The sequence below is a fragment of the Ochotona curzoniae genome, unplaced genomic scaffold, assembly GCF_017591425.1.
Source record: "Ochotona curzoniae isolate NIBS_2020 unplaced genomic scaffold, NIBS_Ocur_1.0 scaffold_3223, whole genome shotgun sequence".
Taxonomy (NCBI): domain Eukaryota; kingdom Metazoa; phylum Chordata; class Mammalia; order Lagomorpha; family Ochotonidae; genus Ochotona; species Ochotona curzoniae.
The window spans coordinates 16,278,281-16,301,851 of NW_024467108.1; the positions used below are offsets into that span (position 1 = coordinate 16,278,281).

The 23,571-nt window shown below is 42.8% G+C and overlaps 2 protein-coding genes across 2 annotated transcripts; one reads left to right on the forward strand and one right to left on the reverse strand.

Moving 5' to 3' along the window:
- Positions 1–2,511: 2,511 nt before the first annotated feature.
- On the reverse strand, positions 2,512–11,157 carry LOC121145324 (tripartite motif-containing protein 64-like). The gene is made up of 5 exons (XM_040964050.1): positions 10,824–11,157; positions 8,827–9,074; positions 7,952–7,974; positions 6,640–6,737; positions 2,512–3,002 (listed from the first exon to the last, which is right to left on the reverse strand). The coding sequence occupies exons 1-5, from the start codon at positions 11,155–11,157 to the stop codon at positions 2,512–2,514; spliced, it is 1,194 nt and encodes a 397-aa protein (XP_040819984.1).
- Positions 11,158–15,385: 4,228 nt separating this feature from the next.
- On the forward strand, positions 15,386–21,806 carry LOC121145325 (tripartite motif-containing protein 43-like). Its single transcript, XM_040964051.1, has 7 exons — positions 15,386–15,438; positions 16,394–16,808; positions 17,742–17,837; positions 18,411–18,641; positions 19,485–19,507; positions 19,971–20,068; positions 21,772–21,806. The coding sequence occupies exons 1-7, from the start codon at positions 15,386–15,388 to the stop codon at positions 21,804–21,806; spliced, it is 951 nt and encodes a 316-aa protein (XP_040819985.1).
- Positions 21,807–23,571: the final 1,765 nt, after the last annotated feature.

Sequence of the window (23,571 nt, forward strand, 5' to 3'; positions counted from 1 at the left end):
ATTTATTGTCACATTAAAAAATTAATTGTTAAGGAAAGCATTTTACAGATGGTCAGAATTACTACTGTAGAATCCCTTAAGAATGCCAGGGAAATAATTTTGACAGAATCAGAAACGCTGGTTCCCCATAGGAAGATAGCCCTGGTAAGCATGGGAGCCCAAATGTTCTGAAACTTTTCCCATTTTCCTCCTAAGATGAAGCAGGCTGAGAGGACTCCATCTTCTAATACCTGTCACATCCTATACACTGTGAATCCTGCATCCTGCTTCTGTCCTGGGAAAGAAGTTGACAATGGTTGAAAGCATTGGACACCAGTACACTTGTGCATGCCTGACCATTGGTTCCATTTGTGGAGTGAACATGTGGATGGAAGATCACTCCCTCTCTGCTTAATTCTGTAAATTAACAGTTGAAATAAAATAAATAATTAAAATATAGAAAGGAAAATGGATGTCAGTGCAATGATGATACTGTTGTTTTTGTTGTGGCTGTTGTGATGTTGTAGTATAGAAAATCAGTGGCAAAGAAATCTGGTAGCAAATCCAACTAACATCATAGCTTGAACAAAATCTGAGGTCTTGCTTTCAGTATATCAATGTGTCTCCCGCTCATGTATCAGCCTTTAGGGAGCTGAGTGCTGCCTGACAACTAGCAGCTTTTCTTCCTTGACTCAGACTCAGTCCATGATAAAGTCTGTATCCGGGCTCAATGCCATGACTCAATGTCTAAATCCTTGCCTTGCACACACCATGATCACATATGGATGCCTCTTTGTGTCCTAGCTATTCCACTTCCTATCCAGTTCCCTGCTTTTTGACTGTGAAAGTATGGAGGATGGCCCAAAACCTTCAGAACCTGCATCCACGTGAGAGATGCACAAGAAATCCAGGCTACGGATCAGCTCATCTCTGGTTGATGTGGCCGCTTATGCATGAACCAGCTAATTTAATATCTTTCTCTCTCCCTCTCTCTCCTTATTTCTGTTAATGTGTCTTTTCAGTAAACAAAAAATGTATATGCTGTGTGAAATACAATGATTTCTTCCATTAGCTACATTTATCCTGAATCATGATTTTTGTAGTAAAACAAAGGAATCACTTTTATTCTGTAGATATGAAAATGTGTGTGTGTGTGAGAAAGAGGGAGAAGGCACAGAAAGCTAGTGACTGAAGTCCTCATATTGCCTGCACCAGGATCCAATATGGCACTGGTTCTGATCTGGTAACCCCTCTTCCCATGCAGCTCCCTGCATGTGGGCTGGGAAGGCAGTCAAGGACAGCCCAAAGCTCGGGACCTGCACCTGCGTGACTGACCCCGGGGAGGCTCCTGGCTCCTGGCCTCAGATTGGCTCATGTCAGGCTGTTGAGACCACATGGGGAGTGATTCATTGGATAGAAGATCTTCCTCTTTGTCTCTCCTTCTCTCTATATATACAACTTGGCAAAATAGTAAAGATATCTTCAAAAAAGAAAAGGGAGAGAGAACTTGTTTCTTCTTGTTAAGAATATGAAAGGGTCTTTTTTTTTTAACATTTATCTATTTATTGGAAAGTCAGATATATAGACAAGTGGAGAGAGAGAGAGGAAGATCTTCTGTCCAATGGTTCTCTCTCCAAGTGAGTGCAGTGGCCGATGCAATGCCTATCCGAAGCCAGGATCCAGGAACTTCTTTTGGGTATCCCATACCAGTGCAGGGTCCCAAGCCTTGGGCCATCCTCGACTGCTTTCCCTGGCCACAAGCAGGGAGCTGGATGGCAAGTGGATCTGCCGGGATTAGAACTGGTGCCCATATGGGATCCCAGAGCATTCGAGGGGAGGACTTGGCTGCTAGGCCACGCCACCGTGCCACTATGAGAGGGTCTTTTATTCCACACATTCCTGTTTATTCCATTCTTTTCTTAAGTTCATTATCCAAAACACGTATACTTATATGTAGCATATTCTGCTTTTTCACATGAATTTCAATGGGACTGTGACCACAAGTCTCAAATACATGCACACTTCCATTTTTGCAGGTAACACCAATTTTTCCTCTCAGTTTCTCTCAACGTGCATTAAGAGTAACTAAGTGCTCCTTGCAATTCTGCCATGAGAATGCACTTCTGACCAAATGCAGAATGTTTTTTATATTTTAGGTTTTACTTATTTTTATTGAAAAGGTCTAGCAAAACATTGGAGGATGGCTCAATTTCTTGACAAAAGCACCTGTATATGAGACCTTTAAGAATTGTTGCTCATCAATGGGTGTTGGATTCCTATAGGGGATGCTGAACAGATAGTAGAATCAGACAAGCATTGGTTATAATATTCTTTATTAAGGTTAAATTTCATATAAAGTTTCATACATTCAATGTGGTTGTCCAATTTAGCAACATACAGTGGTTACAATTAATCTACCCTCCCTTAGGTACAAGGCATACAAAGACTGTGATGTCTCCCATGAGAAACATTTTAACACTGTTAGATTATCCACCCTGACAGTTAACTAAAACAATTATAAAAGTTGACAATTTATTGAGTATCCATGCAAAGGAAGGGCTTCAGAGGGTAGGAGAAGGCGTTTGGAGGGAAACAATGTATGAGGGAACTTTGGGAAACATCATAGAAGCTCACCATTCCATATTTACAATCAAGAAACACCCCAACCAGACCCACAGGCCTCTCCACATAGTGATGTAAAAATGGAGAACTGGTGCGGAGGATGTGACCATCACCATGATTCACGGAATAAAGGAAAAATGCACCCTCTGTGTTAATAATGGTATCGGGCTCATCTATGCTGGAATCACTACAGAGTCCTAGAATCCAGTTGGAGGAGTGCGCTACATCCACCTCGAAGTAATGCTTGCCAGAGCGGAAGGTCGGTGCACCCCACGCAGCAAAACTCTGTGCTCTTGGGCCTTGACTGGGAGCATCACGGTGTTCTCCAAATATGTGATATCTGAGATCCTCAGAAAGAATTACGTAGCGACTCGCCACATTCTTTTCCAAACCATTAGACACTGCAAAAAAGAAACAAAAACTAATCAATAAATTATCATTTCCATGTTCTAAAGACAGATCTCTCTTTCTCTCCCTTTCTCTCTCTTTCTCTCTTTCTCTTTTTCTTTTTCTCTCTTTCTTTGTTTCTTTGTTTCTTTCTTTCTTTCTTTCTTTCTTTCTTTCTTTCTTTCTTTCTTTCTTTCTTTCTTTCTTTCTTTCTTTCTTTCTTTCTCCTTTCCATAGAATCACCTCAGGTGTCTTCCTAGCAAGAAACAGCATGTGGACAAAAAAGACAAGGGACATGTTCAGGTTGCTGTCATGCTACCAAGATAGTGTACTTTATTGCTTAAAACATCATTTAAATTACAGTGAAAATGAAGATCAAAGTATTGACTCTGGGAGCCGATATCCCTCATGGGGGCCGGGATGTTTCCATCAGATGCACTTGCAATCCAGCTCCCTGCCGCTGAACCAAAGCTCTTCCGCCTGATGAAAAGCTTCATTACAAAGCTCAATTCGGAGTATCAAGATGGCGGAATAGGGTAAGGACACGTTTAAACGGACGGAGAAGCATTTACCCAGAATGAAGCAAAGAGGACATATTTCAGGAAATACGAAAGGACAGAACAACAGCAGAGGGGTACAGCAGTGTGCTGTTGCAGTGAATGATATTCCAGCACAGTGATCTAAACTCCACCAGCAGCCGGAACTCCACCAGCAACCAGGTGGGAAGGGACTTTCACTTGGAGCTTGGGAGGTGAACCCAGACGGGGAACTGTCTGTCCTGCTGGTCTGATGGATTTGACCAGGAGCAGAGACAGAGCAGCAGATCCCAGGCTGGCAGTGTGAGAACAACAAGAATTTCATAGCCCAGTCAGCCCCCTAGAGCTGAATTGTTCGCCATTTTGCCTAAGGAGGACAGGGCAAGGGAAAGGACTGAGTGTACTCTGAGTGGGAAGTGAGCTCATTTCTGACTCGGTGAACTGCAACAACGTGCAGTCTACGGTTTCCATCCAGGACAGGTCTGGGTAACCCTCGGATCTGACAGCCAGCAGATCAAGAACTGTTGTGGTAGCACGTCGGGCGCCTTTTTGTGCACTGTGGCAAATAGCTTTGGGACTGCAGGGGACAACAGTAAGCTGCGCATGTGCTGAGCTCGTGAGAACTCGCTGAGATCCCGCAGGAAAATAATACCTCTGTGGCATCGTATGGGTCAAAACAGGTCCGTGTGGCACCCAGACCTAATATCCAACAAGTTCCGACAAGATTATCGCCACCAATAACCTAACTAGATAGTACACCTGGTGTCTCTTTAATCCTGGAACCCACTCCAACCAGAAGAGGGAGAAAGGTTGCAGAGAAAACAGTGCAGCCTCAGCACGGTATCACAGGAGGTGGAGAGTGGTGAGCCAAGAGCTGGGGCTGTGGAGACCACAGTGGATATCTGACATAAGAAGCCAGACCTGGAACTCGCTGGAGGTTGTGGCACAAGTGGCTGCAAGCAAAAAGTTGTGTACCAACTGCAATAGTAAAATCGCATTGTAGACCTGTGGGTCACACAGCTTAGAAAGCTGCCCCAAGAAGAACACTCTGCTAACCAGAAGTACAATGATCAAGAGCAAAAGAAGAGACAAAGGAACAAGGAATATTATTGAAAACTCCCCTGCAAAGGAGCAAAACACTATGCCAACCTCAGAGTTAACTGAAGAAGACATTGAGAAAATGGGGGGCACAGAATTCATAAGACTCATTTTAAAGATTCTGGTCAAAAATGAGAAGTTAATGCAAGAGTTCAAAGAATTTAAGGAAGCAGTAAAGCAAATCAAAACTGGAATATCAGAAATTAAGAACACAGTAGAGCAAATTACAAGTACAGTGGAGAGCCTCCAAAATAGAATGAAGCAAGCAGAAGAAAAAAATATCAGAATTGGCAGATATCTCCTGTCACCAAGGGGAAGCAAACAAAAAGCTGGAAGCAGAGCTGGATCAGGCCAAAAAAAAGTATTCAAGAATTGAAAGACACTATTAAGAGGCCAAATATAAGAGTTATGGGAGTCCCGGAAGGTGCAGAAAGAGAAGCTGAGTTTGCAAATGTATTTAATGAAATAATCAAGGAAAATTTCCCTAATCTGGAGAAAGAATTAGGAAATAAGACCCAGGAGGGACACAAAACTCCCAACAGGTTAGATCAAAAGCGATCTTCACCAAGACACATGATCATCAAGCTCTCTTCAATTGAACATAAGGAAAAGAATCTTAAATGTGCACGTGAAAAACATCAATTGACATATAAAGGAAGGCCAATTAAGCTCACAGCAGATCTCTCACAGGAAGCTCTACATGCAAGAAGAGAATGGAGTGACATATTCCAGATTCTAAAAGAAAAAACTTGTCAGCCTAGGATAACATACCCTGCAAAGCTTTCTTTCATCTTTGAAAATGAAATAAAATTCTTCCAGAGTAAAGAAAAGCTAAAAGAACTTGCCTCTTCCAAACCTGCTCTACAAATGATACTTCAAGATGTTCTCTTGACAGAGAAGTTAAATAGCACCTACCAAAACCAAAGGCAAACGGGAAGAACATCCCAGTAAAATGACAACAGAAGACAAAATCAATGAACAAACCATTGCTAAAATGACAGGACCAAAGTACCACCTATGTATATTTAACTCCAATTGTAAATTGCTTAAGCTCAAACATCAAAGATTAGTAGACTGGATTAAAAACCAAAACCCATCTGGTTATTGTTGGGAGAAGACACACTCCAACAAAGATCAGTGGAAACTATATCACAGGGGTTTTGTTGCTTTCTGTTTGTTTCATCTCTTCAAAACACTTTCTTCTGATTAAATCATTCAATGACTCGTAGATCATACAGTGGCATCATTTTCTTCAAGAAGGTTCTTGATTTTCACTTCTTCAGCTACACGTTAGATATTTAATAGCATGTTGTTTAACTTCTTGGTGTTGTTAATTTCTTTTTTCTCCCTGAAGTTGGTTTTGTTTTGTAGCTCTTCAGTTAAGAGAAGGTACAGTAGTTGTGTAATGGAGACTGTCATATCTAGTAACATGTCATTTAACTTCATGGCATTGTAAATTTCTATTTTTCTTTCTATTGTTGATTTTGTATCATGATTTTTCATTTAAGGGAATGTACAGTAGTTAAGTAATGGAGACTAACAATCAGATGTGAGGATGTAGTGTGGTTGGAATCTCTGTTTCCAGACAAAGATGGACTTACAGTGAAACTGTTTATATTATATTTTGACAATAGGACTCTGGACTCTCTGCCATTCTCCATGCCCGCAATGATGAACATAAGACTGAGTATGAAGAACTATATGTTAGTAATGATATAAAGGAACTGGGGGGGGGAATTAGGCAGGGGATAAGGGAATATGGAATTGTATTGTAAAATGATAGCAATAATAATAAAATGTGAAAAATAAAAAAAACAAAACAAACAAACAAACAAACAAAAAAACAAAGCTCAATTTGGATCACTGTGGTAAAGTGATTCAGCAAAAGGCAAAGACAACATTTTAGTAAACCCTATTGTGTTTCCAGGTGTGCAACATGGACTAATATGGGAAAGGGCTCATGTTCCACACACTGAAGAAGGCAATGAAAGCTAGACTTATGCAAGCTGACGCTTACCTCTGAAATTATTCAGCATCTGTTGAAGTCCACTGATGCTCCAAGAAGTCAGTACAGGGTCCACTGGCTGGGGCCTGTATCTCCGTATGAGCTCTGCTCTGTGAGGAACAACACATGACACTTCAGGCAAGGGCAATCACACAGTCACAAAGACTTCTACAGTGTACACAAGCAATGTTGCTTCAGGGTCTTAATTTAGCAGGGTTTTTGAAGATAAATTTCACTCACTACTTGATTGCGAAAAAATGATTCATTGTTCTGAAGACCACATCATGTCGAATGGCCTCATCTTCTAAGGTGTTTTGTATCCCTAAAATATTAGCCAAAATGCTGATTCTACCAGTATCCTCTATTTCAGTGAAAGTAGAGTTCTGTGTTCTGGCAATCTATTCTTTTTTTTAATGATTTTTTTTTGTACAAAGCCAAATGTATAGAGAGGAGGAGAGGAAGAAAGGAAGATTTTGCTTCCTCTATTTCACTCTCCAAGTGGCTGCAATGCCTGGTGCTGCACCGATCCAAAGTCAGGAGCCAGGAAGTTCACCCAGGTTTCCCACACTGGTGCAAGGGCCAAAGGTTTTGGGCTGTCGTCGACTGCCTTCCCTGGTCAAAGCAGAAAGCTGGCTGGAAAGTGGAGCTGCCAGGATTAGACCAGCTCCCCTATGGAATCCCCACGCGTTCAAGGCAAGGTCTTAGTAACTAGGCTAAAGCACTGGCACCCAAGTTCTGGCAAACTTATAGAGCCTAAATCACAGGCAATAATCTATGGGCAATCTAACAATAGTCATCCCCAACAGCACATCAGTGAAACATCCTCCGAGCCAGGAAGCTTGGGGCTTGTCTGCCACACAGGGAAAAGCAATTCCAGCCTGGCAGCCCTGGTCCTGGGGAAGCTGAGTCAGAGGATCCCCCTGATCCTGCCTGAAAATGGGAAATTCTAGGAGAGAGCAAGGCATGCTCACTGCTACTTCCAAGAGCAAAGCCTCCCTTCTCTTCCCAGCCTGAGGAATCCTCCTCTTTCCTGTGCTCATATTACTTTCCCACCACTTGGTTTCTTGAGATACTGAAGTAGCAGAAGGAGCAGAGAGGACAGACAGGGTGAAGCAGACTCCAGAAAGCAGAAGCATACATTCCACATTTGAAGTCAGTCACTTCTAAACTTACTTAAACCAAGCAGAAAAGTGCTGAGAACCCCTGCTCCACTAAATGGGGACACAGACTGACAGAACTGTGTTAAAAGAGCAAATTACAAACACCTGACTCATCATCAGGGACACAATTTCTCACCCATCAGAGATGGTTGCTCTACACTCACCTTTCCAATTCTGTCTTCACATTCTGAAAGGAAAAAAAAAAAAGACAAAAAAGCAGTTAATTCAGAGAACTTTTTCATTGAACTTTTGTGGAAAACTCATCATTTTTGTGAATGTGGTTTGCTTTAATTACAAAGAATTATCGATATTTGCAAGTAACAGAACCTGAGCTACCACATGAAGGAATTCCAGTGTGAGCCCAAAATAGGTGGACCTCAGCATGAAGCTGTGAAGAGATGCCACAGGATGTAGGCTGAAGATCAAGTCCCAGCTATCATTCCTAGAGAGAGCTGAGCACTTCTGACTACAGTGCTAAGCAGAGAAGAGAGCTGTCTGAAAAGCAGAGTGCATTGCAATGGGTGACTGATCCTGCCCAAGCAAAGGGCAAAGCCTCCAAGTTCTGTGTGGATGCTTTTCAAGTTAGGCAATTACAAATTTATAGCATTGTCCAGGGTCGTGCAAATTAATCTTTTAATATCAGTATATTCTCGAGTGCTGGCTGCAGTTTTCTTAGAGAAAATGCATTCCTAATCCTTTCACGTTTCGATGGCTGATCCTGCTCAACACAGGAAGCTTGCTGATTTTCACAATGGATAAGTAACATGTAACACTGTCATCACAACATTTCTGGATAACATTTTTCTGGGAGCAGCACTTTTGATTATAAAGAAGAGAATTTTATCCGATGTATTAGGACAAAGATGCAGAAAAGATTTTCTTCCCATGCAGACTTAAGTGTTCAGGCAATCAAATCTTTGAGTCATTACACACGTGTCAAGCAGCTGCGAGTAGCTATAGGTGCAGTTAACATTTTAGTGTCCTGACCACCTGCTCAGAGAAGCACACATGTCTCTGAACGTGGCCCTTCCCTGCTCACCTGCAGTAACTCCGTGTCAGGCTTGTGGCACATCTCAACCAGCTCTTTGTATTTTTCTTTCACGCAATCTATGTGTTGGGTCATGCTTGATTCACGGTCCTGGAGCTGCTGCCAAAGCTCCCGTGCTTCGCTGTGCAGTCTCTGCAGGTGCAGCTCTTCTTCCTCATTAAGAAGCATATGCATCTTCTGATACTGTGCCTTGATCATCTTCTTCCTTTGGGACACATACTCCTGTAGAGAGATATTAGCTCATGAGAATTGCATAGCTTCACACTTAACAGGAGTTTGAAACATCTCATATCATTAGCTGAGTTGACCCTACCTTCCCTAGGAGCACCTGCTGCAGCCTCTCTGCTTCACCTCTTGCTCATTCTAATGTGCTAAGGCAGCATGGATGGCCTAAGGGCTTGTGCCTTTGATGGCTCACATGAGGGCTGCAGGTGCAGGGCCAGGCTGCCTCATTCAGCCTATCATTGCCATGGCTCTTCCTGCCACTTGGGAAGAGAAACAGCACATGGAACATATCTGTTTGTATTTCTCCCTCTCTGTCACATGTATCTTCAAATACTGAAAAAGAACTCTCAAGGAATACTTTACCAATTTTATGCTGAGTTGGTACACCATTTCTTAGGTGTTGTGGGGTGCTACGAATGCCTCTGCACACTTCTAGTCTTTTCTCTTCAAATATACTCCAGAAGGAACTCAGGGTCTCTCTCTAGATATCTGCCTCACTCTCCATCTCTTCTCTCACCCTCTTCCTCATCAATGTTCTACTTGCATCACTAATTCTATTCATTTCTATACCTTTTGCTTCCTGGCCTTTATGTCTGTTTTTGTCTCTTCAATGAGTAAACATTACACAGCACACAGATATTTGTGCAATTATTCTATTTTCCTCACTGGTACTATGTATTTCTCTTTTGGTATTTTAGTACTTGTGTGTCTCAGAAGAATTGTGTAACACTTCTAAGTTGGACCAGGAATAGCTGGGATGATGATTTCCTCTAGTATCCTTCTCACCAGCTCTTTCAGCTAGTGAGAGAGTTGTCGTTGGAACACTCTGCTTTGGGTGTGAGGAAATCACTATCCTTGAAGAGGAAGTGGAAATTGCTCAAAGGTGTAAGGTGTTATGTCCATTGTATCCAATCTTTTCATTCTTACCATAAATGAATACTTCTTCCTTATTTGCTTGGGCACACGGATTTTCATTTCCTGCATCAGTTCCCATAAAGCATTCATTTCCTTTAGAATTGTTCCCTGTAAAATAATTTCAGGGTTAAGAAACAATGAGGTGAGATAGTGTCTATTTCCTTCCCTGATGTATGGGTCTTGGAAGAGGCTCGGGATTTTCTTAATTTCCGTTTGCTTTCCTTTTCTTTACTTTTCTTTCCTTGCCTTGATTGCATTGCCTTGCCTTGCCTTGCCTTGCCTTGCTTTTCAATTCCTTTCCTTTTTATTGTTTTGCTACTGTTTTCAAAATAGAATAAGTCTTCATATGGTCAAACAGTGACCAGTTTTGCATCTGATATCTAGGACAACGCACATGACAGAAGATTACAATGGACTGTCTGAAGACAGCCTGAAGGCAGTATACCACATTTGCAGAGAACACTGTGTGTGTGTGTGACTTGGCCTTGAAGCAGGCACTGTCGAAGACCACTGGCTGTATCGACACTGACTGACTGAGGGTGAATGGACACTGTTTCCAAGTTGGCTCTTCTTCAAGACAAAACCCCCCAACTCTGAGAATTGATCAACCAGCGCCACAGCACTGAGGGACATACTAGCCTCTCGGAATATAAGGTGAACAAATGACCACCTCTACAATGTCTTTCTCACCTACCCATGAGCCTAAGTCCACATTTTTCTCTCCGACTTGAGATCTCTGAGATCCTACCCAGCCGTTCAGATATCACTCACCCTGGATTCCTCAGCAGCAAACTGCAGCTGGCTGTGGCCATGTCCGTTGGCTTTGGAAGATTCAGAGGCAGACTCACAGCATAGGTTCTCATCCAAGTCACCCAGTAGTCCTGTGGCGTCACTGTGTGCACCACAGACCTGCCCATGTGAGCTGGGGACCTGCCTCATTCTGTCCATCCTGGCAGCAGTGGCCAGTTTCTGAAGTCTTATGTTGGTTTTGAAGTTTGTCTTCTCTGACTTCTGCCTACACTCTGGGCAGCAGAGTGGCGATGAGCCTTCTTCCCAGCTCAGGTAGATGCAGGGTCGGCAAAAGCTGTGGCCACACTCCATTGTGACAGGATCGAGGAAATACTGGCAGCAAATGCTGCATGTGACATTGTTCTGGAACTCTTGCAACATGAATGGATCCATGTTTCTCAGAAACTACTGTAAAATTGGAGAAAAATATGGTAATTCTTTCCTGAGGCAACAAAGCAAAGATGAGTGTGCAGCTCTGTCCTGCTTAGGCTCTGGTTATCCTCATTATTAAGTCAGCACCATACAAACCTCAATTTAAGAAGTACAGACAATTGTGTCTATAAACCAATAGATAAGAAAATAAGGCAAGTATCAGCTTTGTTTCAAGTGCGTTACAAATTTCCTTGGGAGAGCCAGCAAGGAGGCCTATTGTCTAAAGTCCTCTCCTTGAGCCAGTCAGGATCCCAGGTGGACACCTGCTCTAATCCCAGTGATCCTGCTTCCCAACCTGTTCTCTGCCTGTGGCTGGGAGAGCATTTGGAGGCAACCCAAGTCTTGATCCCTGCACCTGTGTGGGAGACTCGGAAAAGGGTCAGGCCTCTTGGCTTCTGACTGCCTCAGCTCTAGCAATTTAGCAAGATCAAATATATATGACTTTGCAACAAAAATAAATAAATCTTTTTTTAAAGATTTATTTTTATTATTTTTTTTTATAGGAAAGGCAGATATACAGAGAGGAGAGACAGAGAGGAAGATCTTCCGTCCGATGATTCACTCCCCAAGTGAGTGCAACGGGCCGATACTATGCCTATCCGAAGCCAGGAGCCTCTTCCGGGTCTCCCACGCGGGTACAGAACCCAAAGCCTTGGGATGTCCTTGACTGCTTTTCCGGGTCACAGGCAGGGAGCTGGATGGGAAGCGGAGCCGCCGGGATAGAACCCATGCCCATATAGGATCCCGGGCGTGCAAGGTGAGGACCTTAACCACTGTGCCACGGCGCCAGGCCCAAAACAAACTAATTCTTAACCAAATAAAAATTTGAAAAACTTACATGAGCAACAAGGTTGAGGTCATGTCACTCTAAAGCCAGGTGCAATTATCTTCTGGATACCACAAAGATGCTGTGGATCACGTAGGCACCAGGCCATCCTCCACCTGTCTCCTAAGCATAAGCAGGGAGCAGCACTGAACTAGATCACATGCAACACAAAATCTGCACCCACATGGGACCATAGCACCTGCAGGCAGAGGTTGAGTCAGCTGACCCAATACATAAGCCTGACTATTAGTTTAAGCTAGTGGGAATGCCACTTGTTTGCTCAAATGAGACCAGTATGAACTGACCGCTAAGCTTAAAATAGGCTTGTAAAACAAAACGTGCAGGAGGGCCTTCCCCTAAATTCCATGCTCACCTGTGTCTGCTATCAGTGGTCCCACCTCTGCGAGGTTCAGCTTTGCTCACGAAGGTCAGTGATCACAGTCTCCTTCAGGTCTGTGACGCGGGGCTGCTTCCTGTGAAGACAGTGGCTGTTGGCTGAGAAGGCCCTGAGAAAGTCTGCTTTTATATGGTTCACCTGCCCTTAAGCCACACCCACCCAATCATGGGAGCCTCTGATGTCAGCAGGAATCAGAAGTGCATGATGGGATTACAGAGACAAGTTTGAACAGGTGATTGGAATTAGAAGGTACAGTAAACACGGGTTGGGCTTACTGATGGACACATGTAGATGAGGTTTGTTGAGGAAAATGGGGTTGTAGAGCTGCTACAGATGTTTCCAGAGGAAATTTTCACAGAGATCTGAAAAGAATACATCTGGAAAAGCAGCAGACAAGGATCCAGCCAGTGCAGCCCTTGGCACCCCTGTTGGAAATCTGAGTGGATTGCCAGAATCCTGGTTTCAGCCTGACCTACGCCCTAACTCTTCAGGTCATTTGCGAATGGACCCCACATGGAAGAGCCTCTGTCTGTATGTCTGTCTATGAATTCCTTTCTGTGTGCCACTCAGCCTTGCAAAATAATGAAATAATTCTTTCCTAATGAAGAAATGATAAGGATTGATATTGTCTCTGCCATATTGCTCAGAGCTTGCTGGGTCATCTCATTCCACACTGCATCCAGTTCTCAACCAGATTGCCCAGGTTGATGTGGTTACCATTAATTGCACTTTTAATTCATAACATTGGTAGAGGATTCATTGATCACTTTTTATCTAATGTGTGCTTTTCTACTTTTTGCATATTTTATACACACCAGTTTTGCTGTTTACTTTCACTCTATCAACTTCATGCCTCTTCTGTTTTCACAGGCTGTTGTGTACACTGAGAGATCAATTAGAGTTATTTCTTTAACATTCAGGGACATGGGATCCATCCAGGTTATATTCCCACTGAGAAAAGTGCTGACCAGCCAATTTCAGATCTCTATCCTTTCTTGTCTCTTCTATCTGCATGACTCTGCCACTGAAATAAATTGATAAATATTTAACAATTTGATTTGATGTTTTTGTGCAATTTATTTTCAGTGTACATTGCATTTAAAACAGAGTTAAAAATGTCTGAGTAAAAGTAACACAACTAGACATAGTGAAATTCAATTCCTCCCATGGCTTTCTCAGCCAGAGTTGGGGAAGGTTGAAACTTGGAGACCATTAACTTCTCTGGTATCCAAAAGACTGAGCAGAACCGAAGCTATTCTATTTTGGGTCCCTGCATGCTGCTCAGCAGGAAGTTCAGCTGGAAGCTGAGTGAGATTAAATCCAGATTCTCCTTTTTCTTTTGAATTGGTTAATTTTTTAAAATATTTTTGATGTACACAGAGAAAGAGAAAACTGCAAACATCTGCTGTCTACTAGTTGACTCCCCAGGGGGCCATGATAGACAGGGTGAGAAGAGAATTGGCTTAAGGGAGGGGCCATTAACACCCTTCCAGGCTATGTCATTGAAAGCAACTGGATTAAACTGAATGAATGTCTGTCTTTTTTTTTTTTAATTGTTTTTTACTATAAAGTCAGATATACATAGACGTGGAAAGCCAGAGAGGAAGATCCTCCATCCAATGATTCACTCCCAAGTGAGCACAAGGGCCGGTTCTGAGCAAAACTGAAGCCGGGAACCAGGAACCTCTTCCGGGTTTCGCAAGTGGTTGCAGGGTCCCACAGCTTTGGGCCAGCCGCAATGGTTTTCCCAGGTCATAAGCAGGAAGCTGGAAAAAAAGTGGAGCTGCCAGGATTAGAATGGCGCCCATATGGGAACTCGGCGCATTCAGGACAAGGACATTGGCCACTAGGCCACGCTGCTGGGAATGAACTGAATTTCCTATACTAAACTTAATAAACAAATGACTGTAAGAAGATATGTTTGTCATAGAATTGACCTACGCAGTAGGTTATCTACAGGAAAATTCTGTGAATTCCTTTCTTTCAACCACAAATTTGTGTATATCCATGATGATAATAATCCTAACCTAGGTGATGCTAATGATGCTCTGGGGATACTTGATGTGACAGAGACACAACAGCATCTTTCTGTGCTTTAGTTCCATGAATCTGTAGCTCAAGGATTTCAGGAGATGGGTAGACCCGATTTTCTATGTCTGACGAGTGATGATTGGCAGACCCCAAGTAGACCCATGGGAGGAACTGAGGTGACACAATCCCATGAGCAAGGAGCTTTTCCGGGTCTCCCTGATGGGTTTCAGGGTCCCAAGGTTTTGGTTCACCCTCAACTGATTTTCCAGGTAAAACTAAGGGAACGGGAAGGGAAGTAGAGCAGCCAGAATATGAACTGGTGCCTGTATGTTATTCTGGTGGATGCAGGGCTACAATTTAGCCACGAGGCTATCTCACTGGGCCCTAGGCAAATCCATCTTTTCGTGATCACTAAATGATGATTATAGTTTTAGAAATATCAGAGGCCAAACTTGTGAAACAGCAGGTAAATATGTTGCTATAACAGCAGCATCCTATATTGGTATACCAGTGATGCCACTTCTGATGCAGCTCCATGCAATGTGACTGAGAAAACAGAGGATGATGGTCCAATGCTAAGCTCCAGGATCCACATGGAAGGCTAAAGAACGTTCCTGACTTCTGGCTTGCATATGGGTCAGTCCTACTTGTTACAGCATATCCCTCTCTATATCTTTGCCTTTATGAATCTATTTATTTCTATCATGGGATGACACTATGGCTCAAGTAGCTAATCCCCCTCCCACAAATGCCAGTATCCCTCATGACACCGGATGGTGCTGTGGTGTCTCCAATATCCATCTAGCTCCCTGCAAGTCGCATGGGAAAACAGTGGAGTATAGCCCAAAAATTTGCATCCCCATAATGAAATAAGAGACCTGGAAGAATGTCCTGCATCCTGGCTTTGGATCACAGCACCTGTTATGGTTGTGACCATGTGTGGGGAGAACCAGCAGATGGAAGATTATTCTCTCTGCCTCTCCATTCTGTAAGTCAGCTTTTATAAAAACAAAGAAACAAAGAAACTTAAATATGCACACGAATATATTAGTATATTTACAATATCAACAAGTAATATGTTTAGTTGGATTTTCAACTGCTCCGCAGCAATCCAGCTCCCTGACAATAAACTAGGGAAAAAAAGCAGTAGATTGAGGAGTCCTAGTAGAACATCCAGGCTCCTGGCTTTGATCTGAACTAGTCTCAGGTATTGCAAACAATCTGAGAAGTAAACCAGCAGGCGAAATATGCTCCTTCTATTTCTCCCTCACTTTCTCTCTTGCTTTCCTCCCTCTCTGTCTCTCTTTCTCCATATATTTCATTCTAATCAGTATTGAAATCAATCATTCAATTAAAAAACAGCAAAAAAAAAAAAAACTCAACACGTTGCTGCAAACATGTTAGTAGATCCTGTCTGAAATAGGAACCAAATATTTAGTTAAATCATTCACTCAAGTATTCAGAAATGGTTTTACTGCATGAGAATATAGATTATGAAATTTGAAATTATCACAAAGGTAAAAAGTTCCAACAATTAGGTGAAAGAACAACAAGAAATGACCCTCAGTTCCTAACCCTTTACTCTCCTAACATTGACAATGGACCTTGACTAATTTTGATTGAATTTAGAATCTAACCTGCAAACTGAACATTTGATCACTCTATCAAAACTCAGGATATTAGGAGGAAAGTCCCCATCAATAAACGAAGTACCTTTTTTAACCCAGAGTTCAAGGCTGTGACGCACAGTGCCAGTGCTAGGCAACATCAACCCTTTCACAGACCTGAAAGCACTCCCTGTGCATTGGAAGGTACTCTGGCATATGCAACAATGAAAGCCTTGGACAGGACATAAGATGATGACTGAGTTGACCTGTGAGTGTATCTATGCTTTGGTCTTTATGGCAGAGTACAAGAATCATATCTCATGTTTTTTCCTTTAGGAAACTGAACTTGGACATCCTACACAAGTTCCAGAAAGAACTCTCTTGTGCCATCTGCCTCAACTACATGACGGACCCAGTCACCATACACTGTGGGCATAGCTTTTGCAGGCCCTGTGTCTGCCTGGCATGGGGAGAAGCCAAATTGCCTGTCCAATACCCAGTGTGCAGAGAACCACCACAAAAGGAAGACTTCACAACCAATGTTCATTTGAAGAATCTGGTTTCCATTGCCAGACAAGTCAGCATCCAGGACTCCCAGAACTCTGAGGAGGACATGTGTGGCACCCACAAGGAGACCAGGAAGATATTCGGTGAAGAAGACAAGAGCCTGCTCTGTGTGCTCTGCTCTGACCCTCAGGAGCATGCTGGTCACAGACACTGTGCCATTGACATAGCTGCAGAGAATAGCAGGGTAAGTGAGACTGAGACCCCTGAGTAGTGGAGGATGATAGGCTCAAGCTGTTGATGAAGAACATCCTGATGATGATGAATGCATTCTGCATTGAACGTCAGGAACTGTTCCAGGTAACACCAAGGAAATCAAAATCAACATTTGTGCTTACTGGTGTGCATCAACACCTCCACATCACATGACAGAGGGGAGCACCTGTGTACAATTCTTTGTTCTGCCTCTTAATTCCAGCATTCAGTTAACATGAAACCAGGAAGCAGCAGTAGCAGCTCAAGGAGCAGGATTCCTGAGACACCCAGATAGAAACGGAAAATCAGTGCCTGGTTTCCAGCTTCTGGGACACATCCCCCTGCCAGTTTCTGGACAGATGGGATTAATAGAGATGCGTATAAGCACTCTTTTCTTCTCTGGGTTTGAAACAGAGATAATCTTCTAAACAACTGAGTCTGCTTCCCCAAGAGGGCTGGGTGAATGATGAACATAATGCTCATTTAAAGGTTTTGACTCAACATACAAGTGTTGGTAGAAAGTACTCAAGATCAGAAAGAGTATCTGGCTACCAGGCCAGTTCCTTAACATGTAGTAGTGATACTATTTACTAAAACTGCAATGAACAGGATAATTTGTGCTAGAATTGATGGAGAAAGAACATCAGCACATCCAAATTCTGTTGCAAAGCTGACATATATATTCAATCTCAAACACGCTCGTTGCTTAAATTAATTTCCCCATGAACATGGTCAGTTTACATTTTGGCATCTAAAGTAGAAAGCATTCCAAAATGCATGATTGTAATGGCACTGATAGAAATAGGCAGCTTCTGCATGTAGGGATATGCTTTTATCTCAAAATTCTTAGTTGTCTCCATCACTTCTGGGTCCCATATCTAAACCTCTCAAGCTTCCCTATTGCTCAAATTCAGGTCTTTTTCAGGAGATGCTGGTGAAGCAAATGAGATCATTTTGGAAACAGATGCAAGAAAACCAGATGAACCTGAATGAGGAGAGCACAATACTCTCTGAGTGGACGGTGAGTAGGAGACCGTGTTTCCTTCTCAGCAGCCCGAGACAGACCTGATAGACAGTGGACGTTCATCAACAGAGTGACAACACTCGGGTTCACAGGGAAGATTTTCTGATAATTGTTTTCATGGAATATGATGATAAGTGTAGCGTGATGTTTAGAGAGAAAGGTGCGGCCTGACTCAGAAAGGTTTCACATGATAATTTTAACTTGTCCAATCATCTGAAGGTTGCCAGTGATGATTCATTGACAAATTCTAAATACAAAGAAGTCACATGAAGTCTTTTGGGCTTGAGAGATTATCTTTTAAAAGACACTAGCATAGAAATGTTCTCTCAAGGTCTTTCAAGAACTGCAAGTGGATGAAAATGGTTTGAGCAAGAATGGGTTGGGCTCATTGTCCAGTTCATAATGCGTAAGAATGAGTGAAAGCAAAGAGAAAAATATCTGGCTTCTGAGAGTCAGAGGATAGCAGCTTATTGTCAGAAGGTATGAGTCCAAGTGAATCGGAGAAGCTGAAGGGGAAAGAGAGGAAGTTGGCCTGGATATGTGACCTAGGAAATCTGTGTGTCCCCATAGCTGTATGTGTCTCGGCAGAGAGAGAATATCAAGGCGTCTTATGAGATGCTACATCCAGGCCTGCATCAGGATGAAAAACAACACATGGACACACTTCAAAAACAAGAGAACAGCATTATCCAAAAACTTAAGAAAAGCAAAGCCAAAATGGTTCTAAAGAAGAAAAAGCTAAGACAAATATATGAAGAACTGATGAAAGTGTACCATCAACCAGACATGGAGCTGCTCCAGGTAAGAAATGAAGTGTGCTGTGCCTTATCTTTGAGTCCATTATTCATTTTTGTATGTAAAATTGCATAGCGTAAGTGATAAACAAAGTGTATGTCAGAATACACATAACATTTATTAGCCTAGTTTATGCTGATGGTTCAAAATTACTCAGCCAGAAAAACAGAGACCCAATAACCAATCTTTTTCTGAACAATCCAGTTCTATGAGATTCTGTCATTCTATTCCACAAAGAACATTTCCTTGTAAAATTTGCCTCTTTTTTTTTGCATGTTTCAAATGCATAGGTTCTGGATTTCCCTCACCCCATCTCCAAGTCTCCTACCTCCACTCTTTCCCCCATATTAGTACAGTACTATAGGCCTTCAGAAACAGTCCTATGTCCAAAGAAAACGTTGCCTTTTGAAAGTGGCCTTTTACAACTCATTCTCTGGACACAGAAAAATGGTTTACTCACAAAGGGTCTGTAGCTTCCTCCATTGTGCACTTCAAAGACGTTTGTAAAGGACCAACATTTTCCCTTTCTTATTGAATGCTGTTCCAAGTTGCCCTTAAGCTGAAGGGTGTTACCATTTGGGCTCAAACTAGGAAGACACTTGCAACCAGCCAGGGATTCACAGCAATGCACTCACTACCCAAGTGTTTATCCTAACTGCTGAGTTAACTTAATTATAATTTGGTTGTGTGGATATATCGGGAGGGGGTTCTATTAAGGGATCAAAGGGGAAATGACCAACAGGGAGATTGGGGTGAATAAATATGGTTGTTAATTCGTGAGAATCAATGCCTGGATAGGCAGAACAGCCTTTATCTAATGACATCTAAGCATTCTTTCTTTCATTACAGAAATTGGGAGGACTACTGAAAAGGTATGTTTCACCTTCAGTAAAAATTGGGGCCACTGCAGCATTATGTGAGTGAGCAAGCAGTTACTAACACAGGAAGCACAACATTAGCAAAACTACTCCAACTTATTTGTTTGGCTGATGTGACTTCTTTTGTCAAAAATAAGCTTTCTTTGTTTGTGGCTTAGAGACCTGTAGACCTTTCTAGAAAGAAAGTACCCAAACATTTAGAATTCAAATTTCAATCACAATGAAATGCAGAAGATTGTGTTGTAGATATAGTTTAAATAGATGTTCCAGCTCAGCAATGAGGGAAGTTGGAAATACAGACAAACATAACCTCCTGGGAATGGCACAATCTTACCTCATGAGTGTGGATGAACAGCACTGTACCAGAATACAAACTGTCAGTGCAGCGATTATACTTGTTAAAAGTTCAGATGGAGGTTTTGCTACCTGAAACAACAGTATCTTCTCTTTCTTGCAGGTATGAGTCATTGCAGCAACAGATGCCCCAGCCTGTGCACCCAGAGCTCAGGGCCCAGTCCATAACCGGCCTGATAGACTGGCTCAGGCAGTTCCAAGGTGAGGGTCAGCTCACTAACATCATCTCTCACCAATCTTCCCCTCTTAGGACTTCATCCAGAGAGGAGAATAGAAATGTAATAGGCATTTGTAATTACATATGGTGATGTGGCCATCAGGATCCTAACAGAAGGCACAATGAGTGCAGCTCAGTACTACTAAACATTAAGCAGCCACCATAACAACATTTTCTCTTATCAAGAAAGAAACTCAAGAGGGTGCATTGAGTCAAGGATGACCACAGATGTTGTTCATTGTTAGAAAGTCAAACTAATGGAAAGTCAGCCAAAAGTGTGTCAGTCTAAAATGCATTAGTAGTTTTGTCATTGGATCATTAACTTCATATTGAAAAATATTGACTTTATTCTTGCTTGTCAATTGCATTTGCAACATATGTGAGTCTGAACATAATAACAATATATGAAGGAACAAAGTGAATAGTCATAGAACACCCTTCCAAGGACAACAATACTAAACTCAGTTGTTGCTGCTTAGGCAATATGAAGAACGCCACAGTGGACCTCAACCTGGAGGGTCATTTATTAGAAGGAAGACTAGTGAGCACTTGCATCAAGGTACACAGGCAGAATGTTCTTAGAGGGAATCCATTTCTCAGAAGGTGTATTTATACCTTATTATTAATCACATTTCCTTGTTAGAGTGGGATAGAATGAAATTCTTGATAATGATCGCCATTGATAATTCTCTATGTATATTCTTAACTTGGAGTACGTCTTAAGACTGACTGAACTCTCCTCTTCTTTCAACAGTGGAAATTTCCTTCAATTATGGTATCACCAATCAGTTCGTGCTGATGCTCCATATGAGAAGGCTCATGTTAGGACAGGACCATCAAGATTCAAGGCAAAACTCGGAAAGATATGGCCATTCTGCTGCCTGGGCAATGCAGAACTTCTCCTGTGGAAAACACTACTGGGAGCTGGACGTGAATGACTCTTGCGACTGCATTCTAGGGGTCTGCAAGGATCCTGGCCTCAGGAACAAGGGCACACTGATGCATTCTGAGGGCTCATTTCTTCTTGTTTGTATGAAGGAGGCGAGACACTTCAAACTCCCAACCATTTCCCCTGTGATAGCTCACTTTGTTGAGAAACCTATGAGCAGAGTTGGTGTGTTCCTTGATTTTGAGAGGGGAAGTGTGAGCTTTGTGGATATTTCTAGAAGCTCTCTCATATGGAAGTCCCCTGATGGCTCGCTTAATTTCCCTGTCAGGCCTTGTATTTTCACTCGGCCACACGTGAGGAGGGATCATGCTGGGATGTGACAGTGTGACTCAGCTTAACCTGCTAATCATTGGAGCCGGAGGAGGCTTGTGGATGTCAGAGGAATGTCACTTCATGGCTGACGTGTCTTTGGGTCTCTTACTCCACCTCTGGGAAGAACAGAACTTGGATGATGGCATTTGCCCCTCATTCACTTATCTTATATATGTGTGATATATTCTGTGCAGTATATGTATGAAATGGTAGTTATTCCTATGAAACCATTCTCTAGGGTATGGCTAATTGGTTTGTGTTTCCTTTCACAATGTTATTGATTTGCTGCTACACTTGTATTGTAATAAATAAGTCTAATGACAATCTTTTGTGTTACTGTGTTTTATTGACACCTAAAATGGAAGAATCAGATAGCAATGCCTAAATTTGCAACTTCTGAAATCTACTCCTCTATTTTGGAAATAGGTTTTGTTGTTACTAAGTTCAACTACTGTGCATAGATCAGGCCTTCTGCTAACATCATACAAGAATCAGAGAGCCCCCCCACAGTAAAGAATTATCTCACCCACACAATAATAATTTCTGCTGTCAAAAATCTGCAATATACTTCACAGCTTAGATTTTAATAATGAGACTTAGAATGAGCAGTGGGTGGCAAGAACTGGCAGTTAGTGGAGGCTGCATATGGACCTCTTGGTGATAGCAGAGAACAGCAGAACAATCATTTATTTGCTTCCCTAAGCAGCTCCTGTGCTCATGCAGATGTTGCAGGCCTTCGAGGCTTGCGGTTGAGGACCACACACCTAAACCCTGGTGAAGGCATGCAGGCAGGCATGAGGAAGGATACGGTGGCCACTGGTAGTGTCCTCTATGCTGCTGACTCTTGGAAACACGGAAGCGTCAGCATCCCTCACAGGTGCTCTGTCCTGGGGAAGAGAAGCTGCACCTCCCACCTTCCCTCTTCCCTGCCAGAAACTAATCAAGCCTCTTCTGAGCTTCTTCCTCAACCTCATGGTCCTCTTCCCAGTGACCTTCTCGTCTCTAGCTCAGCTCTTCCTCCTCATGTGGTTTTCCTAAGCATCCTGATTTCAGTCCAGGGTTTCCATCCTCTGCTCTGAAAGAAGGAGGGAGCCAGCGATGGACACCTCTGTAGCCTGAGCTCATGTGGTGCTGACATCACCGTCTCTGCCTCTGGACCCTTGCTCAGGACATGACAGGAAGTGTGGCTCCCTTACTTTTATCACTTATTTTTAAAGTCCTGGATGCTCAGGTGTATTTCTAAGGCACTTGCACTACAATTGATGGCCTTTTGACTTCTACTACCCTTTCAATGTTTCCAGGTCACTAGTCACAGCCTCTCTCTGCAGGACACAATGTGTGCCTTGGCTCTTCCACACTTACAGAGAGAAAAACCGCATCCAGTTTGATACTCTGGCTCATCCAAGGGACATCCTTGAAGGTCAAAGAGAGTTGACAACACAGACTCTTTCCATCACCAGGGAAAGACAAGCCTTCTGCCTCAGCCACACATGCCTTTCTTCTGGCTTTTTTGGCCTGCAGAAACAGACGCTCCATTTCTTCTGATTGTGTTCAGTTGGGCAAAAGCTACAAGCATCAGGGCACAGGTGCAGCTTCACTAGATGTACAGTTGGCTTTTCTCTGTCCCTGTTCTGGTCCCAGGACTGAGCATCCCAGAGCTCCTCCAGCTCCACCTAGCGGCGCAGGGCTGCTCCTGCAGCTACCCCACAGGCGCCTGTGGTAGTCCAAGGGAGGAGGAGATGGATGCAGAGCTGAGGGCGGGTCCAGGGCGTGGTTCTCAGACCTCCCAGCTCCATCCCAATCCTATCCAACCAAGACTGGGCTGGGCGGAGCCGGACTCGCTCTAAGGGAGGATTCTGCCTGGAATCTCACTGTGCAGCAGGAACTGACTCCAGAGAAACAGGTCAGAAAATTCGCAGAACTAGGATCTTGCCAGAAAGATACTCCAGCCAACAGCTAATTAATTCATCATTTAAATAAAAGGTAATTTCCACTGAACCTTAACGGGATGTCTAGTACAACTGTGTGTTATAGTTGCAAATTCAGGTATCAAAAAATCCTTTCAATGTGATAATTTTTGTGGTACTCCTGTGTTGATGATGAAGATTCACGGAAGTATCACTGATTGAACATAATTTATACTGGCCAAACACACTTTCATTGCATCTTGTTGCTGCGAGTCTGAATCCCTACTACTTCACGGGCCCCAGCCTGGGAATCCAGAAC